This window comes from Coenobita brevimanus, chromosome 66, assembly GCF_032717465.1.
Source record: "Coenobita brevimanus isolate Jiangsu-jjx chromosome 66, ASM3271746v2, whole genome shotgun sequence".
NCBI classification, from domain to species: Eukaryota; Metazoa; Arthropoda; class Malacostraca; order Decapoda; family Coenobitidae; genus Coenobita; species Coenobita brevimanus.
In genome coordinates this window covers 36,337,320-36,359,727 of record NC_137019.1, presented here as the reverse complement: position 1 = coordinate 36,359,727, position 22,408 = coordinate 36,337,320, and the positions used below count along the sequence as shown (strand labels likewise).

Below are 22,408 nucleotides of genomic sequence, written 5' to 3'. Positions count from 1 at the left end.
ATAAGACAAGAAAGGCACCAACGTCTGAAATGGGTAACGAAAGCTCTAACTAATCTTTCTAAAGCTCTCCTCAGCTGAACAAAATAATCTGGAGTAAAGCAAGGATAAAATAAAGTTTATGGTTGCGAGCAGACTGAATATTGTAACAGAGATTAGTTAAGCTGTGGTGAATGTGTTGGAGGGTCAAGCTGGGGTGAGAATATAGGTAGGTCAAGCTGGGGTGAGTATGTAGGTGAGTCAAGTGAGGTGAGTCAAGGTAAGCTGAATCAAGCAGAGATGAGTCACTACGTAAAGCGTCCCTCTCCAGCACCAATAGCCTGAAAATACCAACGGAGAATTGTGTTATGTAAGGAGACAATTTCACCCTACTGTACTTTTTGGAGCAATGTGAGTTTTTTGGAAGGAGGAGAACGTAGAGCCTCATTCTGAAAATTTCCCCCATCTGACTCATTCCATTTAATCTACGACTCTTTTCTCTTCCTTCTCTTCTTCCCTCTTTCCTCCCTCCGTCCCTCCTTTCTGTTTCCCCTCCCCCTTGTCTCTGTTACTCAAACCTTTTCCCCTCTTCCGTCTCATCCCCATTCCTCCACTACACTTTCCTCTTCCTTTATCTCCATCCACACTTCCATCAACTGTCCACTTTCTATTCCTCGTTTCCCCTCACTCATACTCTCTCGGCTATTTCTCCTCCTTTCTGCCCCCTTCTAAATCTTCTGCTACAGGGTTCTCTCTCCATCCCTCCATCTTTCATTCTTTTTCTCTGTTTACCTTCCACAAACTTCCACCCTTGGTATTAAATTTAATCTTTGCTACCCTACCCTCTTTCTTCCCTCCCTCCTTTCCCTCCCCCATCACTCTCCTCTTCCCTCATTTTTTTTCTATTTCTTCTTTTCTTCCTTCCATCACCCTCACTAATTGTCTCTAAGTCTCTCACCTTATCTCTAAAGCTTTCCCTCTTTCTCTTCAGTCCTAAATACTGTAATATCTCATCTTCCTTCTTCATTTTGCCTCTCTCCTCCCTTCCCCCATCTCGTCTCTTCATTCCTATTACTCTTTAATTTTCCTTTTCTACATCCTATGCTACAACATTTTCCTTCCTTCTCTTCTTCTATTTCCCATTCTTCTCTTTCTTTCCATCCTCTCCTTCCTTCTCTCTGCCTTCCTCTCTTTCCTATTCCTTCTCTCCTTCCTTTCCCTCCTCTCCCCTTCATTCCCTCTTTCATTTTCCCGTTTACCTTCTTTCTCTCCCTCCCTCCCCTTCCCTCCCACAACTTCTTCCCTTTCAACCTCACTCCAGTCCATATTCTGCTTCTACCATCCCTTCCTCTTCGATCCTTTCTTCTTTTCTTCATCCTGTTTCCTTCCTTCTTCCTTCCTTCCCTTCTTCCTTCCCTCCTTCCTTCTTTCATCCCTTCTTCCTTCCTTCCCTTGTTCCTCCCCTCCTTCTTCTCTCGCTCCTTCCATCATTCCTCCTTTCCGTCTCACATTATCTACCTGAATTTTTACATTACACTCCGTAATTCTCCTAATTCTGCTACATCTTCCCCCTCTTCCTTTATTTCTTTCTCCCATTCCTTTCCTCCTTCCCTCCTCTCTCCGTCCTTTCCTCTTTCTTTCCCCCTCCCGATTCCTTTCCTCCTGCCTTTATCTCTCCTTTTTTCCTTCCTTCCTTCCCTCCGTCCCTTCCTTTATCTCCCTCAAACTTCCCTCCCTCCTTCCTGATTCAACACACCCCATATCTCCCCCAATAACATTATCCCTCCTGTCAACCCACATCTACCTCCTCTTCCGCCTCCCTCCCTCACCTTAACTCTCTCTCTCTTTCTCTCTCTCTCTCTCTCTCTCTCTCTCTCTCTCTCTCTCGTGTGTGTGTGTGTGTGTGTGTGTGTGTGTGTGTGTGTGTGTGTGTGTGTGTGTGTGTGTGTGTGTTTCCTATTTCGTTCATATATTTTTTCACTCGTAAATTCTCTTCCTTTCTTTTTTACTCTCTTGTTTGTTTAATACTTTCTAACCAAAATTAATGTTCCAAAACCAGAATATGAAGGAAAAAAATAAATATGAACACGTGAGGACGCAATGAAGCAGCACAAAACCCAATCAGACATTCGTAAAAGGAAAATTTAGTCCTGATATCGACACGAAAAAGGTAGGCTGGTCTGTTGTAGGGAATATGGAAATGGATCACTTTAATGCTAGAGGGGAAATGCTTATATATTTTAAAGAGAGGAACAATTATAGGGTGATTAACTTCTCCCGAAAGACATTAGCGGGTGGCTTAATCCCGGAGTCTGCTGGAGTTACGCACGGGACACGGTTTAGGCTAGGTTAGGTTAGGTTAGGTTAGGCTAGGTTAGGTTAGCTTAGCTTAGGTTAGGTTAGATTAGGTTAGGTTAGATTAGGTTAGGTTAGTCTAAGTTAGGTTAGGTTAGGTTAGGCTAAGTTAGATTAGGTTAGGTTAGGTTATGTTAGGCTAGGTTAGGGTTTGTATTAGTACTTTTTGCCCGGATATGCACTGGGAACAGTTAGAAGAGAATCATGTGGTTAGTTTCTGAGCTACGACCCGAGCGTCACCCAAGGACAATAGGCTTGCTGAAGTGCCGAATAGCAATGGACATCAGGAATATGCAAGAAGGAATCAGCGAGAATATGTTAGCGGGAATATGTTAGCGGGAATATGCTAGCGGGAATGTGTTAGCCGGAATATGTTAGCGGGAATATGCTAGCGGGAATATGTTAGCGGGAATATGTTAGCGGGAATATGTTAGCGGGAATATGTTAGCGGGAATATGCTAGCGGGAATATGCTTGTAGGTGAACTTAAAGGACGGAATGGTGAGACAAAGACCATATTCTTGTCGGGTAAGGAGGCTTCCTAGCACCTCTTCCTTAGCGATTTACTATTGAACATGAGTGGTTAATATCCTTTTATACGTTATTTATGCAGTGGATGGCGATACTGGGAGGATTCATGTAACACAGAGGAGGACCAGGTGTAATAAGCAAAATAAATTACATGAGAAAAGGTGTTAGGGAGCTTCCGTTCGTGACAAAAATACGGACCAGGGAATGAGACAGGCTTCATTCTCACCAGCAAAGCACACACCAGCACAGAATCATGTACTATAAATGCTTTGAATGTTATTATTAATGATGTTGTCGTCGTCATTGATGTTATTGATGATGCTGTTTTTGCTGTTGCTGTTGTTGCTGTTGTTATTCTTAATGCTGTTATTGATGATGATGTTATTGTTATTGTTGTTACTGTTATTGTTGTTGTGTTGTTACTGTTGTTGTGTTGTTATTGTTGTTATTATTGTTGTTATAGTTGTTCCTTCTGCTTAATGAGGCTCATCTAAACGTGAACCCAAGGAACTGCGGGCTGAAACTGCCCTCTTCCTTTGGCTCACCATTTTCCATGTGAGAAATATACGAGAGTTGAGGGACGTTTGTATAACCACGCAATAGAGCCTCCCGGTTATATCAGTGCCACCAGGTGTAGGCGTCCCTCCGGAGAGCCACTGAGAAGAGAAACTATATGAAGGGACAAGAGAATGGTGAGAAGTTATGTAATGAGAGAGAGAAAGAGAGAGAGAGAGAGAGAGAGAGACAGACAGACAGACAGACAGACAGAATTATGCTCTAGTTTATTCGGTAGATAAAGAAGTTAACCCCTTCACCCCAACGAAGCATTTTTCATTTTAAGCAGACTTATACAAAATTATTCATCCTGTAAAAAAAAAGGTCACTATATATTAATGAAGATCCGTATGCTCGTCGGCTAAGGGGCTCCGTAACACCTTCTCCTTAGCGATTTATTTTCCTATCTATCCATCAACATCTTATCTGTGTCATATATATTTTTAAGGTCTACACAGATGGCATGAATTACACACAAGAATATAATAACGGAGCAAAATCAGGAATAAACCGATTAAGAAGAGGTGTTGGTATGCTCCCTAATACCTTTTCCTTAGCGATTTATTTCTCAAACTAACCATTAATATCCTCTTTTCTGGGTCTTATGTCATTTTAATATCGACATAGATGGCATGAATAACACACAAGAATATATTAACGAGGCACAATTAAAAATAAACCGGTTAGGAAGAGGTGTTTGTAAGCTTCCTAACCACATGAGAATACCACACTATATGTTAACCCTTGAATTTAAAAAGTCAAAAGCTCAACCTGATGTCAAAAGCTCACCCTGAAGTTAAATGCTCACCCTCAAGTTAAAAGCTTACCCTGAAGTCAAAAGCTCACCCTCAAGTTAAAAGCTCACCCTGAAGTCAAAAACTCACCCTCAAGTTAAAAGCTCACACTGAAGTCAAAAAGCTCACACTGAAGTTTAAAGTTCACCCTGAAGTCAAAAGCTCACCCTGATGTCAAAAGCTCACCCTGAAGTCAAAAGCTCACCCCGAAGTCAAACGCTCACCCTGAAGTTAATTATAGAACTATCTGGTAAACACACACACACACACACACACACACACACACACACACAGCTCGCTGGTGCAGTGGTAACGTTCCCGCTTGCCAACTGGTGGACGGGAGTTCGCGCCTCGCTTAGGCTGCGAAAAGTTTCACTGACGAAGTGGGTGGTTACTGTCTCCCTTGAGCAAGGGGACGGGTGTGTGCGTGTGTGAAGGTCACAGCCTTGCCCTTAGATCGGACTATATGAGCTCTCAGCTCCCTTCCGGGAGGGTAAAAGCTGACGATCACGACCATCAAGTGATCCTGACCGACCCGGTGAAATTACACACACACACAGAAATGCCTCATGGGACTGAAGAGATTAAGACAGTAATTCATGTCACTTGAGGAAAATGAATCTTATGTCTTTGATTTCCCTGGCAGTGTGCTTAAGAGAGTCAACAGCTGGCTCAGGGAATGCATACAGAGAGGGAGGAAGAGGAGAGGAGGAAGGGAGAAAGAAGGAAGACTGGAAGAAGGGAGGGAGAGGACGGAGAAGAGAGGAAGAAGGAAGACTGGAGGAAAGGAGAAAGAGGACAGGGAGAAGAGAGGAAGAAGGGACACTGGACTAATGGAGGAAGAGGACAGGGAGAAAAGAGGAAGAAGGACGACTGGAGGAGGTGAGGGTGAGGACAGGGAGAAGAGAAGAGGAAGGAAGACAGGAAGAGATGAGGGAGAGAACAGGGAGAAAAGAGGAAGAAGGAAGACTGGAGGAAGTGAGGGTGAGGACAGGGAGAAGAGAAGAGGAAGGAAAACTGGAAGAAGGGAGGAAGAAGATAAGGAGAAGAGAGGATGAAAGGAAGACTGGAGGAAGTGAGGGTGAGGACAGGAAGAGGAGAGGAAGAAGGGACACTGGAATAAGGGAGGAAGAGGACAGGGAGAAGAAAGGAAGAAGGAAGACTGGAGGAAAGGAAGGAGAGGAGAGGAAACAGGAAAGAAACGAGGAGTGAAGGCTGGAGATGGAGGGAGAGGACTGGACGAAGGAAAGGAAGGAACGAAGGCTGGAGAGTTGGAGAGAGAGCAAAGGCAGAAGGAAGGGAGGAAGGAAGAAAGACTGGACAGAAAGAAGGAAAGAAGAGGAGGGAGGAACGAAAGAAGGAGGGAAGGCTGGAGATGGAGGGAGAGGAAAAGAGTGAAGGGAGAAGGAAGGGAGGAAGACAGGAAGGAAAGGAGTAGAGTGAAGGAAGAATGATGGAGGAAGACTAGTGAGAAGGGGGGAAAGAAGAAGAAGAAACGAGTGAAGGAAGGTTGCAAGGAATGAGATAGAGAAAACAGGAAAACACGAAGAAAGGAAGGCAATATGGAGCAAGGGAGGAAGGGGAATAAATGGAAGAAGGAAGAAGGAAGGAAAATTGGAGGGGAAAAAAGTGTGAAGGAAAGAAAGAAGGACAGAATGAATGAATGAATGAATGAATGAATGATTGAATGAAATAAGGAAGAAGGGAAGTAAGTAAGTAAGGAAGGAAGGAAGGAAGGAAGGGAGGGAGAACTGTAAAAGTAGGTGTAATAGAAGATCTGGGATGAGACGGAAAGAGGGAAGTTTCAGAGATAAGGCGAGAGACGAAGGAAGAGAGGAAAGACAGAAAAAAATAGGGAAGGAAGAGAGGAAAAACAGAAGAAAAAAGGGAAGGAAGGAGGGAGGAAAGGGCATGAGGCAGAAAAGAAGGAAGGAGGGAGGAAAGGGCATAAAGCAGAACAGAAGGAAGGAAGCAAGGAAGGAAGGAAGAAAGAAATGAAGGAAGGAAGGACTTAAGGAGGGAAGAAATGAAGGAAGGAAGGACTGAAGGATGAAAGAAAATGTGAATAAAATGGAAGGATAAAAACAACACAAAGGGAGATGCTTGTGTGTGTGTGTGTGAGAGAGAGAGAGAGAGAGAGAGAGAGAGAGAGAGAGAGAGAGAGAGGGGAGATCTGAGAGAGGGAGAGGGAGGAGAGAAGGAAGGAGGGAGAGTGAAGGAAGGATGGCAGTAAGGAGGTGAATGAAGAGGAAAAACAAGAGAGAAGTAGAGGAGATAAATGAATAAATGGGAGAACCATGAGGAAGAGAGGGAGGGAAGAGGAAGGAAGCAGGAAGGAGGGAAAGTAGTGTGGTTATGGAAGGAATGAAGGAAGGATGAAGGAAAAAAGGTATAGAGGGAGCAACGTATAAGGATGTTAGTGGGAAAAAAGGAAAGAAAGAAGAAAGGCAGAAAGAAAAAGAAAGTGATAAGAAAAGAAAGAAAAAGAAGCAAGGAAGAAAGGAAGGAAGGAAGCAAGGAATGATGATGATGGAGGGATGTAGGTATGGAGGGATGGAAAGAATGATAATGATGGAGGGATGTAGGTATAGAGGGAAGAAAGGAAATGATGATAATGATGGAGGGAAGTAAAGAAGGAAGGAAGGAAAGAAGGAAGGAATGCTAATGATGGAGGGAAGGAAGGAAGGAAGGAATGCTAATGATGGAGGGAAGGAAGGAAGGATGGAAATGGGATGAAGGAAATTAAGGAATGGATAGATGACCGGAAAATTTAACTGGAGAGAGAGAGAGAGAGAGAGAGAGAGAGAGAGAGAGAGAGAGAGAGTTAATGTTACGTTAGGACAGGGAATGTTAAATGAAGCGAGAGAAACGGAGGAAATTTGATAAGGGGGTGAGAAGTGAACCATAAAGGAAGAATGACATGTAATACGTGTGAGAAAGAGGAACAAAAAAGAGGAGAGATGAAAGAGGAGAGGAAGAGCGATAGAAGAGAGAGGAAGGAGAGGTGAAGGAAGAGGAAGAAGACTGGAAAGAGAGAAAAGGAAGGATGAAAGAGGATCTGGGGAAAAAAGATAAAACGGAAGGAGGAAGAGGAGGAGGGGAAGTACTGAAGAGGGAGGAAAGAAGGTTGAAGGAAGAGGAAGAAGATGAGAGAGAGAAAAAGGAGGATGAAAAGGCAGAAATGGAAAAATAATAGATGATAAAGGAAGAAGGGAAGAGAGAGAAAGAAAATCGAGAGAAGTGAGGAAAAAAAAATAGAAGAGAGACAGCTTAAAATGGAAGGTAAAAGAATTAAGAGATGTGAATGACGAAGAGAAAAAAAGTGAAAGACGAGAAGAAGAGGAAGAGAACAAAAGAGAAACACAGAAGTCCTTTGGCATCCTCGGCTCACACTCCTCCACCTCTCCACCCACTCCACCACCCACCTCCTGTCTCTCCATCGTTCCACCCACTCCACCACCCACCTCCTGTCTCTCCATCTATCCACCCACTCCACTAACCACCTGCAACCACTCCATCCTCATCACCTCCTTCATTTCTTGCCCCACCACCACCACCTTTTTGCCCCCTCTATCAATACATCAATTTTATCTCAACTATCCATCAACAACCTTTCTAATCTCCTGCTCTCTTCCACTTGTCTATTGCAAGTCTATCCCTCTGCAACCTGTTTTTTCTACCCCTCTGCCTATCTCGGTCCTTTCTACTTCTCTACCAAGATTATTCACCCTTCCACTCACTCCACACATTTAATTCCAATCCATCCTTCCTCCAATTCCCGTTTTTAATCATCTCCACTCACCTGAATGACTTTAATAATCTCATTCAAGCCGCTCCACCCCTCCACCCACCCACAAGGCGTCTTTCCACCCGCCCACCCTTCTCACTTCACCCACATACTGCCACTCCACATTCATGGCTCTCCTCCTTTCCTTCTCGTCCGTTTCCCTACTTCCTCTCCATCCCTCCACCCTTTCCTCCCTCCACCCCCTCCCTGCGATCACTCCACCCATGTCCCCTCCTTCCCATCCTAGTGCTGTATTCTGAGTAACACAGAAGGCTTCGTAACGCCTCTTCCTTAGCGATTTATTTTGCATACTGGACCTTAACATTCTCTTGTGTGTCAGGCATATCTCTGTAATATGGACACAACTTACAGTACTACTACGATTGAGGCTACTGAGGGTAACTATGCGGAAAAAATCGCAATGGAGGAGGTGTTAAAGTATCTAAAAGACCACTGATAATACAAGCCTACTCCGGAAGCCTCATTTCGTTCCTCTCTCCCTCGCCACCTACACTACTTCATATCTATCTTCCCTCCTGTTTCCTCCATCTATCTCTCCACCGCTCTATCTCAGGTCAATCCTTACACTCACGTTCTCATTAGCTCCATGGCCTCTATTCTCGTCGGTTAAGGAAGCTCACTAACACCTCTTAATTAGCGATTTATTACTGGATATGGCTGGTTAATATAATTTTCTACGTAATTTATGCAGGGTATGGAGATACTGGAAGGATTTATGTAACGCAGAAGAGGACAGAAAGGTGTAATAAGCAAAATAAAAAAATCGCCTAGTAAAAAGTGTTAGGGAGCTTCCTCAACCCACAGGAATGCGGGCCCACCTGTTCAGTCTCCAACTTCAATTTTTCTTCTTCCACTTACTCCACCCTCCTTAAGTCAATCAGTTCACTTACCTGCCATCTTTCCACTCTCATCGCTTCCTTCCTTCCCTGTTCCACAACCTGATTACTTCCCCTCCCTCTCTCTACCTTTTCCTCCCCCCCCCTCTCTCTCTCTCTCTCTCTCTCTCTCTCTCCACCCACCTGCTGCCACTCCACCCTGGTCGCCTCCCTCCTGTCCTGCTCCGCCAGTCTCATCTCGTTCTTCTCGATGGTTTGGTACACCTTATTGAGCACCCTCAGGAACTGCTGCTCGAAGTCCGCTGCAAGACAAAGGAAGCTGGTAGGACACTGGAGGGGAACACTGGCATGATGTTGGTAGGAAAATGGTTGAGCATCACTAAATTAAATAAATAATAATAAGAAAGATAAATGCAGAAATACAGGAGGCCTATACAAGCAGCTCCTAACTAGCCTAGCCCAACCTAACTTCACCCAACTCAACTAACAATTTAACTTAACTTCCTTTGACATTACTAACCTAACCTGACCTAATATAATCCAGCCTTACTCATAACCCTTCCAGCCAGTGTAGTCTAAGTCGAGTCAAAACTTTTAAATTGACCTTTCTATGCTGCATGGACCCTTAACCTATTTTTACGTCGTCAGTCTCTGTGCCAACTCTCAAACCTTCCACCATGTTTCTCTAAAATCAGATACAAAAGGTTCGAATTATTTTAGCTCACAGACACTCGCCGAGCAAAACATTACTCTCTTCAGACTATCACCCACGCAGGTGTAAATATGAAAAAAAAAAAAAAAAAAAAAAGCCAGAAAGGTTATAAAATGTGGGTAATAATGAGTACCCGCTGACAAAAGCCGAGGCAAAGTGGTGAATTAATCAACTGGGAGTTATAATGAAGCAACAAGGGATTCATTTTGCTACGTCGTTAACTGCCCTACTAATAAAATCTTCTCCCTCCACTCTACTCTTTCTCCTTTCCTCTTTCCTCTTCCTTCAGACCCTGCTTCCTCTCCTCATTTCCTTCTCTTCCCCCCCCCCTTCTCTCTTCCTTCTCCTGTTCTCTCCCCCTCTCCATCCCTCTCCTCTCCGCGTCCTCCTTTCTACTCTTTGTTTCCTTTTGCTTCCTCTCCTCTTTCCTGTCTCTTCTTCCTCTCTTTTTATCCCCCGCCCCTCTCTCTCTCTCTCTCTCTCTCTCATATTTTCTCCCGCCCATCCCCAAGACTTTATCTTTCTCTGCACACTTTCCTTTCCCATCCTTCTTCCGTTCCCTCCCTCCTCCCTCTCTTCTCCTTACTTCTCCATCTTTTACTCCTCAATCCATTCTTTCTCTCCTCCATCCTCTTTCCCAGAGTTTCCTCCTCTTTCAGTTTTCCCCTCTCTGCTTTCCCCACTCCCCATTTTTCTTTCCTCTTCTCACTTTCTTTTTCTCAAATCTATCTTTCTTCTCACTCTTCTCACCTTTCCCCTATGTCCTTCTTTCTAATCCACCCCTTCCTCTGTCTTCCCTCTCTTTCTTTCCTTCTTTCTCCCTCTTCTTATTCCTCTCTCCCTCTCCTCATCTCTCCTTCTTCCACCCCCTCCTTTCTTCCTGATTACCCTATCCTCCTTCTCCTCCCCATTATCTCCCTCCCCTCTTCTTCCCTTAACCTCTTGGATTCTCCTCCAGATCTCTCTCTCTCTCTCTCTCTCTCTCTCTCTCTCTCTCTCTCTCGTCCTGCCAACTTGTCACTCCACTCAAATCCTCTCCCCTCTCTCCTCTCGTCTTCTTACATCTCTCCGTCTCCCTTTCCTAATCCCTCCTTCTTCTCTCCCCTCGTTTTTCTTCTCTTACGCCTTCCTCACTCCTTTCCCTCCTTCTTCTCTCCCCTCGTTTTTCTTCTCTTACGCCTTCTTCACTCCTTTCCCTCCATCTTCTCTCCTTCCCTCTCCCTTAATCTTCCCTCCTCCCGTCTTCTAACTCTGTACCCCATCCTACTTCCGTTGTTAATCACAGACTGATGAGGTGAACTGAAGCCTAACCACCTGAGGACAGTGTGTGTGTGTGTGTGTGTGTGTGTGTGTGTGTGTGTGTGTGTGTGTGTGTGTGTGTGTGTAACTCACCGGGTTGGTCAGGATCACGTGATGGTCGTGATCGTCAGCTGTTTACCCTCCCGGAAGAGAGCTGAGAGCTCATTCGTCCGATTAAAGGGCAAGGCTGTGACCTTCACACACACACACACACCCATCCCCTTGCTCAGAGGGGACAGTAACCACCCGCTTCGTCAGTGAAACTTTCCGCAACCTGAGTAAGGTGAGTATCGCCGTCTATCAGATTGCAGGCGAGAGCGTTACCACTGAGCCAGCAAGCGGTGTGTGTGTATGTGTGTGTGTGTGTGTGTGTGTGTGTGAGAGAGAGAGAGAGAGAGAGAGAGAGAGAGAGAGAGAGAGAGAGAGAGAGAGAGAGAGACGGGGAGGCTGGTATGAGACCTTCGGACACATCTCTCTCCCTGACTACTCTGGTATGTCTTTTGCTCCTGTAACATAACAAATAAGTGCACCCCTCCGGATTTTTTAGCAGGATCTTCTTCACCTCATTCTACTTGGACCCGCCACTAAAAAAAAGGGACCTTGATAAGTGAACTGACGGCTACGTGTTTGAGTGCTCTGCTTGCCCGTCAGTTATTCACCTATTAAAGATCTGTGCACAAGTAAACTTCATGAGACCACTGGGCAGGGTTATATTCCCTCTAGCCTACTGGCACCCACTGCTTAAACAGAGACCTCTATATGCAGATCGTTGTTCGCATGTCCTAGTCAGGGGTGATCTTTGGGTGCCTTCCTTGTAAGTCAGTTAGTCGCGCACGAAACGACTATGCACGAAAATTCAGCAAGAGTTTTCTTTTATTGATCTCCACCCATTACCATAGGTGGAGATATCTGTAGCCGTCATTATTATTATTAGTCTCCACCTGCTACGTAGGTGAAGACTATTGTTTTTGCTGGTATTATTAGTATTTTCGCCTTAGAGTCTCGCAATGATTCTAGGAGAACTGGAGGCCCCACAAGGAATCTGAAGGGTCCAGGTTTGTGTCCTGGCATGGGCCATTGCTGATAGAAAAAAATCCAAATCTCCCCAATGGGGTCAAGGTCATTGTAAGAAACAGCAGCAGACACATACGTTCTTCGACACCTTTGTCAGATCCCTTGCTGAGATTACACAGGAAGTTACCTTAGGGTCTTCAGATCTTGTTTATATTACATATACCTTACCACATGTCAAACCTTCCATATTGAGGCAATACAATAAAAATACGCAACTAATTATTATCATACCGGCCTCAAAGTCTCCCGATGATTTCAGGAGAACTGTAGTCTGCGCAAGTAATCTGTAGGGCCCAGGCTATGTGTCCTGGCAAGGGCCATTGCTGATAAAAAAAAAAAAAAATCCAAATCTCCCCAAGGGGGTCAGGGTCACTAAGAAACAGTAGGTGGAGACTAATGACTGTTCATGGGACAGATTTTTTTTTCTTTTTTATGCTAGGAAGAAGGAACCAAAGGCCACGAGCCCGCAATAATCCTTCCCTCCAAGAGAAGAACAAAATACAAGAGAGACCCAAATTCAAGATCCGATCATTTCCAGATGCGTGGATACACTGCGTTTGAAAGAATGGAGATCATAGCTAGCAGGAAATACAGACAGAGGGAGACAGTTTCAGAGGGAAACAGTTCCGGACTTCTAGTTATTATTATTATTATTATTATTATTATTATTATTATTCCGTCACTCTTCTTCTGCGATTTCCGTAATACTTTCTGAGGACGTACAGCACCATGACCCTATTGCTCTGACCCAGTTCCAGTGACATCGACCTACTTTCCTAGGATACAGATCCAAAACTGTCTAAAAGTCATGCATTTTCAACCTCAGTTTAATCCAAAACTATTACAGACACATGAGCATGGAAGGAAAGCCTGTGATAAAATTACTTTCAAAACATTTGTATGGAAAAAATATGGTCATTCTGGCGTGACATTATGATATTTGGGACACCCCACTTTTCAGCACCTTCCAGTTGCTCTTCCATATGGGAAAAAACAAAGTATAAATGAGGCACTTCATCGCCCTATAAGTTTTGCCCGGTCTTGGACCAAGTCTGTAGTCTCTTGGTGGCAGCGTGACCAACGGCTTTTGAGTTATTACAAAAAACAACATTCTCATAGATGGAGATAAGTAATTGTCTCTGACAGTTGCAGTCTTCTAGTTATTATTATTATTATCATTATCACAGCCTGTGAAAAAAAAAGAACCTTAATATGTAAACTGATCGTTACGCGATGTAGCCCAAGGGGTCTTTGAGTGCTTTCCTTTTCGCTCACCTACAACTGAAAATATGGACCTAGGTATGTTAATTGAAAGCTGGATGTCGTAGTCCTGGGAAAAATTAGTATAGGTACTTTCCTTGCAAGCAGTCGCCCCGTTCAGGTAATATCTAGAAATGATATGGGGACAAGGATCTGTAAATTGACTGTTTCATGTCATCCATTTATGGTGTGTGTATCTTGATGGTGCACTGTTTACCTCTAAAACTTAATCCCTTCTACAGTGGCGTCTTTGTAATTTAGCTTTTGCTACTATTGTATGTTGTTATTCAGTTTTACGAAAACTTAATACTCGTGAAGTAAAACACAACTTCCACGAACTCCACTACAATATGTCCTACCGAAGCTGAATGAAATCGTCTGGAAGTAGCAGAAAAAATATAAAGTACTTTATCTAAATGAAGGGGTTTAGGGGCCTGGGTATGGAAATTGATGGTTGCGTGCCGTAGCCTGTGGGAATGAGTTTGGGTGCTTTCCTTGTCAGTTCGTCACCCACCTGAGGTCTGCGTGGCTGCGGGTGTGGGCGCGGGTGTGCAGTCAAAGTTGTGTGGTGGGTGTGGGTGTCGGCGTGGGTGGAACTTGGGCGATACGTTGTAAAGGTCCACACTGTCTACATCAGTCATATGGAACTTCTCTGCACTCATGGGAGACAGGCGCACCCCAAGCTCCGGCCGAGTGTCCTGTGGGGTGAGATAAGGTTGCTGGGGTGAGATAAGGGGGCTGAAGTCAAGATTAAGGGGTTGGGGTGAGTTTAGGGGGTTGGCGTGATATTAGGGGGTTGTAGTGAGAATAAGCGGTTGGGTGAGATTATGGGGCTGAAGTGAGATTAGTGGGTTGGGATCAAGATTAGGGGTTGAAGTGAGAATAAGAGGTGGGGTAAGATTAAGGGGTTGGGTGAGTTTAGGGGGTTGGGATGAGTTTAGGGGTCTGGGATGAGATTTGGGAGTTGGAGTGAGACTAAGGGGTTGGAGTGAGAATAAAGGGTTGTGTGAGATTAGGGGGTTGGGGTGAGTTTAGGAGGTTGGGATGAGATTAGGGGGTTGGGGTGAGTTTAGGAGGTTGGGATGAGATTAGGGGGTTGGGGTGAGTTTAGGAGGTTGGGATGAGATTAGGGAGTTGGGGTGAGTTTAGGAGGTTGGGATGAGATTAGGGGGTTGAAGTTAAGATTAAGGGGCTGAGAGGAGTTTAGGAGGTTGGGATGAGATTAGGGGGTTGAAGTCAAGATTAAGGGGCTGAGGTGAGTTTAGGGGGCTGGGATGAGATTAGGGAATTGGAGTGAGAATAAGGGGTTGGGTGAGATTAGGGGGTTGGGGTGAGAGTAGGGGGTCGGGATGAGATTAGGTGGTTGGAGTGAGAATAAGGGGTTGGGTGAGATTAGGGGGTTGGGGTGAGTTTAGGGGGTCGGGATGAGATTAGGGGGTTGGAGTGAGATTAGGGGGTTGGAGTGAGAATAAGGGGTTTGGGTGAGATTAGGGGGTTGGGCTGAAATTAGGGGGTTGGGGTGAGATTAGGGGGTTGGGTTGAAATTAGGGGGTTGGGGTGAGAATAAGGGTTGAGGTGAGTATAGGGGGTTGAGGTGAGTTTAGGGGGTTGGGATGAGATTAGGGAGTTGGAGTGAGAACAAAGGGTTTGAGTGAGAATAAGGTGTTGGGTGAGATTAGGAGGTTGGAATGCGATTGGTGGGTTGCCGTGAGATTAGGGTTAAGGGGTTGGGGTGAGATTAGAGAACTGGAATGAGATGAGATGTCTGATGAACATATAGTAAGAGTGAGAGCAACAAAAGCAAGTGTCTTTGACGTGGGAAGCTATTCATAAAAAAATACACCCCAGTTTACTAAACGAAAGGTAATAAATAAAACAACACAACGATAAAAGGAAAGTACGAAAGCACGAATACGCGGAAAATGAAAAACACACGAAAAACACAAAAAGAACACCATAATCAATCACTAAAACCGGGAAACCAAAGCAAAATGAAATAACGGAACAAGGAAATGACAAAAGCACCAAAAAGGGGAATATGAAACCATAAAAAACAAACAAATCGCAAAAAAAAAAAAACACGAAGAAAACTCAAGAGAAGAAATTCGCAATAAAAAAAAAGGAAATAAAAGAAAAAATAAGATTCGTAAAAAATGAAAACACGAAAAACGGAGCACATGAACAAATTAGATAAGGAAAAAACACGAAGAAGGAAACTGCAAAAAATTCTAACCTGAAAAACTGAGGAACGAAAAAAAGTAAAACAAACTGGCTTTTGAAATGAAGGAAAGCATCACCAGCCACTTGGCCAAGGGAGGTGATAAGGACAATGAGGCAGCTGAGGAGTCATTAAGAGGGAAATTACCGTCAGGTCACACAGTTAATGACCTCAAACACTCGTAACTAAGGTAAGATGATGGTGATCATGACTGTGATGATGAAAATGGGTTTATTATAAGGATGATGAAAATGGTAAAGATGATGGAAACAGCGAAATGAAAATGATGATGAACTGAAAATGAATGTAGTGACAACAACAATGAAATGAAAATGGTGGTGATGAAAATGATGCTAGTAATGATGAAAATGATGGTGATAAAGAAAATGATAAACACTGACAATAATATTTATGATGATGATGATGATGATAATAATGATGATGATGATAATGATAATTATGATGGCGATGTAAATGGTGTTGATAACTGTAATGATGATGACGATGGTGATAATGACTGATGACAATCCAATCACCTCCCTTCAGTTTCATTTAATTTTCACTTTCCATCACTATCTCACATATCATACATAAACTACTGTACATGTCACTTTTACGTTTCTTTAACCCCCTTTCACTTCACGTTCATACACCTCTTGACACTTCATTACTATACTCTTTTTACTCTAAGTTGGCCCAGATTTTCGTCCCTCTGTAGCTCATACCTTGTTGCTCAGTGACAGATAAAGACAATACTGTGGCTCTACATCCTTTCCACAACACTTCTTTGTGATTAGCACCATTTCATAATGTTAATCACTTGTTACAACTCAGGAATGATGATGAAGAGATGGAAATTCTTGGCCAACTTAGAGTAAAAGGAGTATAATCTTCAGTCAGGGTTTGCGATCAGAACATGTATTCGGCTAAGGGAAGATGGACGCCCCTGCCCTGCACAGTCCCGGGTCACCCTTGGGCAGGTTGTAGCACTCGTTACACCACCCAAATGGTAATAGGTGGGTAGTTCCCATCGTTCCGTGAGGTACTACACTGGGAACGATGTGAGGCCTAGACACAGTAGCTGGCCTTGCACAACACTCCCCCGTAGAGAACTCAGCCAGATTTACCAAGTAGTCAAGTCAGGACTGAGACTACAACCAAACACATTTCTTACATGCAGTTCATCCTCCTGGGGGCTGGGTCTCCCTTTTCAATGCACCTCGCTATGTGGAAGGACCCTGTTCCGACCATGGCAAAGCACTGTTTGACACAAGTAGGCTGCTGCTTGGCCAGAAGGACCGGGGTACAACACAAAAACCACCACCACCACCACCACCACCACAACAACAACAACTATTACTACTACTATTACTACTACTATTACTGAGATACGAAATAAAGACGATTGATTGATTGATTGATTGACTACTACTGCTGCTGCTGCTATTCTCACGCTACTCTCACATACTTTCGCCTTCACTGCCTTTTCTCCACCCTTCACGCATATTCAGCCTCTCACTCATTATCTTTCATATAAATCCCATGTATTCATTACCAATTGTGCAGAGTTTCTTCCTCACTTTCATTTCTCTTTCATCCTCACTACTCTTTTGTTCGTCAGTCTTCATCTACTTTCTCTTGCTGACTCTCCTTTTCACCTTCATTTGTATTTTTCACCCTCGATTCATAATCCATGTTTTCTTCACATTTATCTTTCACTCTTGACTTCTGTTCCTCACCCTTCATTAATATTCTACACCATTCACTTCCCTTTTATCCCTATTTACCATCTCTTCCTCACCCTTCATTCCTATGTTAACCCTCTCTCATTTAACTTCATGCTCAGTCTGCTTTCTGAAACTCACTCCTGATCAGTTTATGACAGAGCCTGAAGACTCTTAAACTGGTACTATTAACACTGGCATGATCGGGGTGACTAGTATTCTCATGTCAGAAGATAATATTCAGTTGACAGCGAATCACAGGAGCGTAAATGTGAATCATATGAATCAGAGTGTTATTTTTTTTTTTATTATTATTTTTTTTATGTGACCGACTCTGGGCATAGGCTTCACAGCCTACTTTCAAGGTCCAGTAGTCCTCCTACGTACCGTACACCTCTACATGTCACCACTTCTGCGCTAACACCCACCGTCCATACTGAATACATGCTAGGGCTGTCTCATACAGGACTGGTGTATTGGTACTAGCGGGGGTATTTTTACGACATGTCGGCGGGTCTTCTGGTAAATGAGTAAAGTCTGATTTTCCTGAATTCAAATCCTTAAACTGTTCCCTGCCCCCAGCGGGATTTGAACCCGGGTCCGTTAGGACTATAGGCCAACTCTCTACCAACTGAGCTTACCAGTAACCCTCTCCTTCTCGGGACAGCTCTGGTACTATGGTCCAGCTGACGTTAGAGAAATACATCTGGGTAAGAGTGAGTCACAGGAGCCTGAGAGCGTTAACCCCTTTGGTCCAGTTACATTTTCTGTTTTATTCTTGCTATCCAATCTAAAATAAGCCAAACCTAACCTCATCTACACCCAGCCCAATCTAAACTTGACCTAATCTAACTTAATGTAACCTAAATTAACTCTGCCTAACCCAACTTAAACTGACTCAGGTTCACCTCATCTAACCTCACCTCATCTCACTTCTCATAACTAATCTAACTTAATCTCATCTCACCTAACTAACCTAACTCACCCTGACTTAGCCTCTTCTCAACTAACTTAATCTCACCTATCCTAACCTAACCTCACTTGACCTGAACAAACCTCATCTCATCTAACCTACTTTCACCTAGCCTAAGCTAACTTCACCTCACCTCACCTCACCTCACCTAACCTAACCTAACCTCCTACATCCCTCTTATTTCCCTAGTCTCAAGTCTGGCGTTTTCCATCCTGTTCCTCCTGGCTCATCCTGCCGCCCCCACCACTCCTTGCTATTTCCCAAGGGCGGCGATAGATTACGCTCCATCAGGCTCTAGTGAAGATCTGTGGCATTAACCTCCTGCTTAACTCTCTTCATGCCTTCCTGCCTCCTCAACCTCATTTTTTTTTTTTTTTCACTGCTTCGGCTTTATGGCTTTATTGTTACTCAGCGTTATCGCGTTTGTGCATTCTCTGTTCCTGCTTCATATCCTCAAGGTAGGGAAAAAACGTGATAATGATGATGATGATGATGATGATGATTATGACGATGATGATGACGATGATGACGATGACGATGACTAAAAGCGTTATCGAGTCCCTGTCTTAGGTTAACCAGCTTTTCGTAAAGAGGAGAATCAGAACCCAAAGAAATATATATATATATATATATATATATATATATATATATATATATATATATATATATATATATATATATATATATATATATATATTCACTATTAGCGATTACCTTTTAGAATTCCCGTCTGATGCAAGCGCTCGTGAAAAGTATTTGGGAAACTTTCTGTCGATTTTGCTAAACGGTCATTTTACTCCAGCTAAGCACTGAATGTATCAAAGGTAAAAGGTATAACAGAAAAGCTTATTAGGATTGGAGGGTAGATCCTAAAGTTTACAGGCACAAGTACAGTAAAGTTACAGCCTTCTCTTGTGATTTTTTTTTGGTATAAAATACGTAGCCAAATGTGCAAGTAATCAATTCTATTTCATATTAAACTCACTCAATATACAGATAACTAAAATGCCCTGCCACCCTCAATGTACATGGTGACTTTACTCGTCTATATCACGTGGACTAAGTATTCCAGTAAAGAGTTGCGTAGCCAAAGACAGCCCTGATAGCAGACAGTGAGGGTGTACTTCTCCTCGCCTGTCAGATACAACTTTGTACACTTTGCAACCTTCATGCAATATTCCTCAGCCTGTTGCCGTCCTGCAAGAGCTGGAAGAAAGCAGAAATACAAAGCCTTGATGGCCAAAAGAGGATAGTGGCAGTGGGCAGTGGTTTAGGGGAGAGGGATGGATAGATAAAAAGCACAAGTGGTGAAACGGAAGATCATGCTAGCAGATATTGGTATGGTGGAGAGGGGTAGAACAGACACAAGGCAATAGCGGTGAAACACAAAAATATAGCTGTAGGAGCCAATGGTATAGTGGACAAGAGGAGGAGAGATACAAGGTACAAACAGTGAAATGGAAGATGGTGGTAGAAAACAGTGCTATGGTGGAGATTTAATTACTGAGGACTGGCGTTAGCTTGTAATCGTCCATCCCACAGACTCAGTAACATTCAGTGGGACTAGAACCCATTGCAGATCGTCCTCCGACCATGACCCCATTTTCAAGCCGACCATGTGGCCTAAAATTAAACCTCTTCAACCAGGGGATATAATTCTAAAGATCTCCTTCAACCATCCATTCATTTTATTACGTCTAGGAGAGATCTCTAGGTTCGGAGTGTTTACATATAGCCTTATGACTCCTTGTATACTAGAGGTCTTTACCAAACTGAAAATTGTCTGAAGGATGAAGGAAATGATTACACAAATATGTTACTGAAATGGTGAGGTAAATAAGACACAATTATTTACAAGGTTAAGGTATATGAACAACGTCTTTACTACGAGAGGTGCTAGCTGTGTTAAATAAAGACTTTTGACAGTAGCAACAACAAGGTCGTCATCGTACTGAATGGGTTAATAAGGACTGCTTCTAACAACGCCAACACTGCGGGCGTCTCTCCTTAGCGGAATAAAATTTGGCTGGGGGTTGTAAAATAAAACATGAAAAAAAAAAAAAGTCACCGTAGTCAAGAACATAAATCGCTTAACCACACACACACACACACACACACACACACACACACACACACACACACACACACACACACACAGATTCTCTCTCTCTCTCTCATTCAATCATCATTTAATCACTCACCCCAACCTTCAATCGGCCAACACTTTCCACACATTCTCTGCCTCTGCCAGTCTGCCTGCCCCCCCTTCATCTCTCTCTCTCTCTCTCTCTCTCTCTCTCTCTCTCTCTCTCTCTCTCTCTCTCTCTCTCTCTCACACACCAATCTTTTGCCTCTTTTCTCTCTTTTTCCTTCGTTATACCTAAATCCCTCCGTCCCTCCCTCTTACCAATCTTTCTTTTTCCTCTTTTTCTTCAGCTCTATGAAATCCCCCCTCCCCCCCTCTCTCTCCCTCTCCCTCTCTCTCTCTCTCTCTCTCTCTCTGTTTGTCTGTCTGTCTGTCTGTCTGTCTCTGTCTGTCTGTCTGTCTGTCTCTCACCTATCTTTTGCCTCTTTTCTCTCTTTTACTTCAGTTATACCTAAATCCCTCCCTCCCTCCCTCCCTCTTACCAGTCTTTTCTCTCTTTTCCCTCTTTTTCTTCAGCTATATTAAATCTCTCTCTCTCTCTCTCTCTCTCTCTCTCTCTTAATCAGTCAGCCCTTTTACATAATTGCAAACCCTTTCCACCCGATGCGGTTCATTGGTTTCCAGCACTTCGCTCACTATTCCATTTCTCTCGCTATTTTTCCTTTTTCTCGGTACTGTAAGTTTAAAGTTTTTCCTTGATATAAATATTTGACTCGATTCCATTTTGCGTCGTTCAGTATCTGGATGGGCTTTTGCTGCTCCTCTCTCTCTCTCTCTCTCTCTCTCTCTCTCTCTTTGTTTTTAGTAAGTCGACAAAAATTGGTCTTGATGAAAATGGTGTTAAATTTGTATTATTTGTAAACGTCAGTATTTCGGGTTTAATTTTTTTTTTTTTTTAAATTGGGGGAGGGGTTGTGTGTTCGTTTTAACCTTACAAAAATCCATGTCCCATTGTAGTTCAAGTTATGGCCGTGGAATCATGTTGGAGAGTTAATTTAATTAGTAACCAAGGAGACTCATTCCTACATCATCACTGAGTCATCAAATTTCACTCAACTAAGAATTCCAACTGTGCAAGTGACCCAGTTCAGTTAGATGAAGACAAAACGATTAATTCCTCTTTGTAGTGTATCGCAGGGAAATTTACACCTGGGTAGATCAGACACCTTGGGACATTTAACTTCCTTTGCTGACATGAATTCTCTTCGGTATTACAGAGGTTGATTTGCAAATATATCTTCACGAGCAACTCATTTAGCGATATCTTGTGTTTTACAGAGACAGCTCAGGCTGCTGGTGTGGGCGTGGGGCGTGGCAGTGGCAGTAGGAAACGAATGATGTAGGGTAGAAGTGATGAAGTCAACTGTACCGTCCCCACAATACGCGAGAAATCACACAGCGGAGTGGAGGAGAAGAATTGTATGCGAGCCACTATATATATAAGCTAAATTTAGACGATGTTCGTGATGTGAATGAATTTGTGGTATTTCAAAGGCTAGCCGAACTTATTTTTAACCTTTTACTTTCGGAATTCCTGTCGGCTGAAAAAAAATCATCTTGCAGAAGTTGGATCAAAATAACTAAGCGTCCTTAAAAGGCAAATAGTCTAAAACAACGTGGCCATTTAAGTGTTTTGGGCAACCAGGGCGTTTAAAATACTGACATGATAATTTTTGTAATATCAAAATAAATCGGGCTTGAAGTATATAGATATAGGGAGAAAATAGCTTTGACATAATATTAAGTAGGAGCCGGAGAATGTTGCTTTTCTGTTTAGCCGTCAATAAAGGGAATACAAGCACTTCTCAGGCAGTGAAAAATTGGAAGGTGTCCGATATTTTATTTTCCCTATTTACAGCAAAATTAAAGTATATATAACACTGATCAGCAAGTACTTAGTATTATTTTCACACATAATTTTTCTTCTTTAAGCGAGATCTGTGTCAATACCAAGAAAATTATCGTTGTTCACATTTTCAACTTGCTTGGGGCCCAAAACTTGTAAGTGGCCAGAGAGAGAGAGAGAGAGAGAGAGAGAGAGAGAGGAATTTGGTAGTGAAGAAGTGATTGAAAGAGAGAGAGAGGAATTTGGTAGTGAAGAAGTGATTGAAAGAGAGAGAGAGGAATTTGGTATTGAAGAAGTGATTG

At 43.3% G+C, this 22,408-nt stretch overlaps 1 protein-coding gene across 1 annotated transcript in view; it reads right to left on the bottom strand.

The window, feature by feature from the left end:
• The window catches only part of LOC145405241 (neuronal acetylcholine receptor subunit alpha-10-like), a 91,550-nt gene that overhangs the window by 10,898 nt on the left and 58,244 nt on the right, over positions 1–22,408 (bottom strand). The window contains exons 7-8 of the mRNA XM_080276662.1: positions 13,714–13,897; positions 9,038–9,156 (exon numbers count right to left, since the gene is read on the bottom strand). Coding sequence (XP_080132788.1) covers positions 9,038–9,156; positions 13,714–13,897 — 303 coding nt within the window. The remainder of the gene's footprint in view (positions 1–9,037; positions 9,157–13,713; positions 13,898–22,408) is intronic.